The sequence below is a fragment of the Cryptomeria japonica genome, chromosome 10 (genome assembly GCF_030272615.1).
Source record: "Cryptomeria japonica chromosome 10, Sugi_1.0, whole genome shotgun sequence".
NCBI lineage: Eukaryota > Viridiplantae > Streptophyta > Pinopsida > Cupressales > Cupressaceae > Cryptomeria > Cryptomeria japonica.
In genome coordinates, this window is record NC_081414.1 from 205,940,084 (window position 1) to 205,946,169 (window position 6,086).

The 6,086-nt window shown below is 34.6% G+C and overlaps 1 protein-coding gene across 1 annotated transcript; it reads left to right on the forward strand.

Moving 5' to 3' along the window:
* Positions 1-2,258: 2,258 nt before the first annotated feature.
* LOC131031461 (uncharacterized) lies at positions 2,259-3,360 on the forward strand. Its single transcript, XM_057962577.2, has 2 exons — positions 2,259-2,265; positions 2,678-3,360. Exons 1-2 carry the CDS (start codon positions 2,259-2,261, stop codon positions 3,358-3,360), a joined length of 690 nt encoding a protein of 229 aa, XP_057818560.2.
* Positions 3,361-6,086: the final 2,726 nt, after the last annotated feature.

The following is a 6,086-nucleotide window of genomic DNA, read 5'->3' on the forward strand; positions in this document are numbered from 1 at the left end:
AATTTGAAACATACAAATAATATGCTCATTCAAAAGAAAATCTTTAAAGAGGGAGAATTCTTAAAATCACACTAAAATCCATTTGCAACAAAATTTAAATCAAAAGATGAAGAAATGAAGAAGATATGAAAAACCCTACCTCATTTTTCTCCAAAATGAAAATGCAAAGAACTCCTAACATACCAAATTAATTTGCACAATTCTTAGATAGCTTGAAGGCCTCCCAATTCCTACCCCAATGCACCAAACCCCATTCAAATCCACCCCAAACCAATTCATCTTCAAAATCCAAAAAAAAAGCAAGAAGAGCTTTTTCTCTCTAAAATTGAGCTAAGTTCATTTTTTTGTTAAAAGAAAAAAAAATGTTGCAAAAATAATGAAATGCTCCCTCCTCCATTTTGGAAAACTTCCCCTTTTTAAATAAAAAACCTACCTTCATGCATTTCATGTGTTATTCACTTCATACATTTTATGATTATTCCCTTTATTATCACTTTATAATAAAATATATCATTTTAAAGAAAACCTTAGAGATGTGTGTGTACACACACACATATCATTTTTTCTTTCTTATATATCCAAAGCAAACATTTGATTTTGAAATATAATAGTTATAATATTTTAACATTTAGTTGTACAAATGTATCTTTTTATTAAAAAAATAATTACTTTAATATTTATGAAGAAATTCATTCACATTCATTCTAATTTAACTTAAAAGAAATGTTTAAAATAGTGAGCGAAATTTAGGGTTATGATATGTTTCCAGTGAACATTACATCATCAAATTTGTCTTTCCAAGCTACAAACAAATCACAAATCTTCTATGCAATGATCAATTTCTCCAATGAAGTCTAACACTTTGGAAAAAAGGTATCCAACTTGCAAATTGACTAAGAAATTTTCGCAATGAATTGGGCACTTCAGCCAAGTAGGGGTGATTTCTCTAGAAATTATTAAGTCACCAAATCTTCACACAAGCATGTCCCAATCAACTTCAAATGAATCTATTTATCCAAATGCCTCAAAGGCAAGCAATAAACCCTTCCAAAATGTAGATTCCATTGCTCTAAATCTCCCACGTGCCAAGCAAGGAAATGTACGATCCTCTAGGAAGGATGATTCGCCTTTAAAAATCAAAGCTCCTTCAAATAGTGCATATGACATACCAAAAAGTGTTGCATAGTTAAGGCAAACACATTACTAAAATTCCCAAAATTAATTATATCTTCCAAGAAATATGAACAAAATATGGTTTATCTGTAACTCTAAAAATGAAGTCCAACATTGAGAAAATGAGTTCAAACACACCCAAAATCAAACAACACTCCCAAAATGATTACACCACACCAAAAACTAGAAACCCACATCAAAATGCTTCAAAAACCTTCATTATTAACAAACACATATCATCAAATGCAAGCTAAAATCACTAAAAACTAAATCTAAATACTCAAACCAACTAGGGTGGATATTTCACCACTGAAACGAGCACCACTAAAGAGGGTTTTCATCCTCAACCATCAACAAGAGAACTTTCTTTGTTCATTCTATCATCATCTCCTTAAGTTGTCAATTCTAGAATGCTTAAATGAGAGTTGAAACTAATATTTATAGAGTGGAGGGAGAAATTAGGGCAACACCAATTTGAATTTAAAATATTTTCCCCCACTTTATCTCTTAAAACATTTTAAAGCCTTCCTCCCATCTTGGCATCCACTTTTGGGGCCATAAATTTTTTTTTAACAACTTAAGTTTGCCCCTTTCCTAGGCATAACTTTTGGGGTCACTTTATGAACTCTTTTATTTACTCAAGTTATAAAGTAAAGTCACTTTTTAAAATACTCAGTGAAAATCATAAAATATTATTCCTCTAACCTTAGGAAACTCACCAAGGCTTGAAATAAAAAACACTTCACTTTGAAACTAAGAGGAAATTAAGTCGAGACCAAATACTCATAATAACACTTATTATAAATTGCTCAAGCTAGAACACACTAAAATCAATGGCTCAAGCTCTCCATGGGACACTGAGTCCCCTAACCAACTTCACTTAGCCTATAAAAACCCGAGAATAGGCTATGGGAAGCCTAAATTGACTAGGTGCAAGAATGAGACATTATATTTGGGGCATGCCTTTTCTTTCTTGTGCAACACTTCTCTCAAGACAAAATAACATAAGTATCAACTTTAAGTTCTTCATGAAGGATTTTGATTAAGTAGAGATTGTATTGATTGTTGGCATGATAGAAGTAAGTATGAGTGGTTTGCTAAAAAAGTTGGGAACCTCTTAAAAAAGAGCCACATGGGTTCTAGTCCCCTAGAAGTTCACTGAATAAGGTATTTAAGAAAATGAAAGTGACGTTATAATAACATATGTATATAGATTGGTCAAAACATTGGACCTAACAATTATTATTACAATAGCAATAATAACATATGTATATAGACTGGTCAAAACTTGACACCTTATTTGAGAAATAATAATAATACTCAATGCTTCATCTTAGCAATAGTAGGGCAACTTGCTGGTTTTTTCCCATTTTGGCCAATTAATTCTCTCCCTCCTTACTCTCTTTGGTTTATTAACACATAAATAACCTTCGTTGAGTGACGACATTGTTAATAAGAAAAAGGGGGAACACAAACTTAAGCTCCGACATTTCACTACTTTCAGCGAATGAAAAATCTGTTGATATTGATCAAGACCAGGCATCGAAAGATGGCTCTTCTAGTTCATACATCACGGTTGAAGAAGTTCAATCTCTTGTTGCTGATGAAAGTATTCCATTACCTTTTCGACAAGAAGAGTTCCACTCTTCTCCTACACAAGAGGAGAGTTCATCTTCTCCTATGGAAGAAGATGACAATTTTTCTTTTGATAATGCATTCGTTTTGGATGAAGGCAAAACTAATCATTCCCATGAAAACGATAGTTCAAATGATGTGTGGACTCTTGAGTTTGATGGTAGTTGCGCTACAAATGGATCCAGAGCCGACGTAGTTCTCATATCTCCTAAGGGAGAGATCTTCCCTTATTCCTTCAAATTGCAATTTGCTAATACTAACAATACAACTGAATATGAGTCGCTTTTGTTAGGAATGAGCGTTGCATTGAAAAGAGGAATCAAAAATCTTCATGCCCAGGGTGATGCAAAATTAGTAGTTTGTCAAGTAAGGAGTATATATCAGACTAGAAATGACAGACTCAGGCATTACTGTAATTTGGTATGGGAAAATATTGAAGATTTCGATGCTTTTAGCATCTCAGTTGTGCCTCGTGAATACAACGATAGGGCTGATTCCCTTGTTGTTTCAGCTACTTCGTTAATTCCACATCTTGACTTTGGTCAAGATTAATATATTATTGAGTTAATCTGTAGACCTAGTGTGCCTGATAATTGGGATCATTGGCAGATCTTCAATGATGATAAACAAATTAATAATTTCCTGCAAGCAAAAGATGGTTTCAACAACCTGTATTTCGAAGAGGAAGTAATTCTCCTACTTCTTCATCATTAGATTCAATGTCTGAAACATCATCCGAGTCGGATGAAAATATTCTTCAACTGAAAGGAAATAAGATTCCCAAGGGGTTGGATTCTCTTAAAAAACTTTTCGATCAACATGATCATTATATCAAGAGGCAACAACAAGAAAGTGCTGATTCTCCTATGGGATATGAGAAATATAATATTGGCTCAGATGAAGATCTCAAATTTGTCAATATTGGCAATAACTGCACTTCAGATGAAAGAGATCAGTTTATTCAGCTTTTGCGCTAATATCATTATGTCTTGACATATTCATACGATGATCTAAAATCCTTTCAACCCAAGGAAGTGCAACATGACATTCCCCTAAAGCTTGGTGCAGTTCCCTTTAGACAAAAGTAGCGCTAGTATAGTCCAAAAATTTCAGGTACCATCCTTTCTGAAATTCAAAAGATGCTTGATGCCCGGATTATCTTTCCCATCCATCATTCAACATGGTTGGCAAATATAGTGCCGGTGCATAAGAAGAATGGAGAAATACGTATATGTGTTGATTTCAGAAATCTTAATCAATTGCCACTCAAGGACAATTATCCATTGCCAATCATGGATTGAGTTTTACAAACAGTGATAGGTTTTGAAATGCTACCTATGTTAGATGGATTTTCGGGATACAATCAGATTGAGGTTAGTGAATCTGATCAGCATAAGACTGCATTTACTACTCCATGGGGTACATTTGCCTACCGTAGAATGCCTTTTGGGTGATCAATGCAGGAGCTACTTTCCAATGATCTATGGACTTGGCCTTCCGTGGTACTATAGGAAGATATATTGTAGTATATCTTGATGATCTCACTGTTTTTTCTAAAGACTGTGAGAATCATCTTTTTCACTTAAAAGATGTACTTGAAAGATGTCACAGGCATGACATCTCCCTTAATCCCGAGAAGTCAGTTTTTTGGGTGACAGAGGGAAAACTCCTTGGTCATATTGTTTCAAAGGAAGGAATAAAAGTTGATCCTGAAAGGGTAAAATCTATTCAAACTCTTCCTCTGCCGTCCAATAAGACTGTTGTTCATTCCTTCTTTGGTAAGGTAATTTTTTTGTGGAGATTCATTCCTGACTTTGCAGAAAAGACTCGTCATATTGTGGATATGATGAAAGGAAAGACTGCTTTCCATTGGAATTCAGAAGGCAAAGCTGCATTCAATGATATCAAAGATGCAATTGCTCATGCACCCATGTTAGTATGTCCCAACTACACCAAGGATTTCATCATGTATAGTTATGCTTTCGAGCATACTATGTCGGCTATTATGATGCAAAAGAACTCAGAAGAGATTGAATCTCCAATTGCTTTCATGAGTTTCCCTTTAAAGTCTCATGAACTCAAGTATTCCTCTATTGAGAAGAATGCCTATGCGGTTGTTAAAGCAGTCAAGAACTTCCGTTTTTACATCTTGAATTCTCATACCGTTGTGTTAGTTCCTGATACATCGGTCAAGTCTATCTTAGCACAGCATGAGTTTGGCACAAAAAGAGGGAATTAGATTGCTAAAATCCAAGAGTATGATTTGGAGATTAAGCCTACAAAGCTTGTTCGAGGAAGAGGACTCTGTCAGCTGATGGCAGAAGGTATTCCAGAGGAGCGAGAATTGGATAATTTTGAAGATCTTCCCAAGGTGTTGTTTGTCAGTACTACTGATGAATGGTACTCTAATATAGCATTTTTCTTGACCTATGGTGAATGTTCATAACATTTGTCATTCAAGGAAAAAATAAGTATTAAGTTGAAATCTGCGAACTTTGTATTATGGGATACTGGTTTGTACAAAAGAGCAATTGATGGTACTTTCCTCTGTTGTGTTGACAAGCACAACAAACCAAATTGCTGGAATCTTTCCATGATAAGGCTTGTGGTGGACATTTTTTTGCACCAGTGACTGCTCACAAAATTTTGAGAGCTAAGTATTATTGGCCTACTCTCTTTCAAGATGCTTTTAGATGGGTGCATAAATGTATACATTGTCAGCAGTTTGTGGGCAAACAAAAGCTTGCAGCATTACCATTGAAGCCGATTATTGTTGAAGAACCTTTCCATCAATGGGGTATTGATTTCATTGGTGTGATCAATCCTTCTTCAAGTGCAAGTCATTCGTATGTCCTTACTGCTACAGATTGTTTCAACAAGTGGGTGGAAGCAATACCAGTAAAGAACACTACTTCTGAGATAGTGTGTAGATTCCTCAAGGAGAATATTATTTCCAGATTTGGTGTTCCATTCAAAATTGTGACTAATAATATAACCACCTTTTCTTCCTCTGAAATTTCACAATTTTGCTTTGAATATAGTATTTTGTTAACTCATTCATCCGATTATTATCCCCAAGGTAATGGTCAGGTGGAATCAAGTAACAAAAAATTGATTACTATTATTCGCAAGCTTGTGGAAGAAAATCAAAGGTCTTGGCATAAAGCTCTTTTTGATGCTTTATGGGCGGACAAAATTGTAAAGTTATCTCAATTTTAATTGAAGAACAAGTTATGAACTATGGATGCTATATATGGATATGAGGAATTATGTCAATA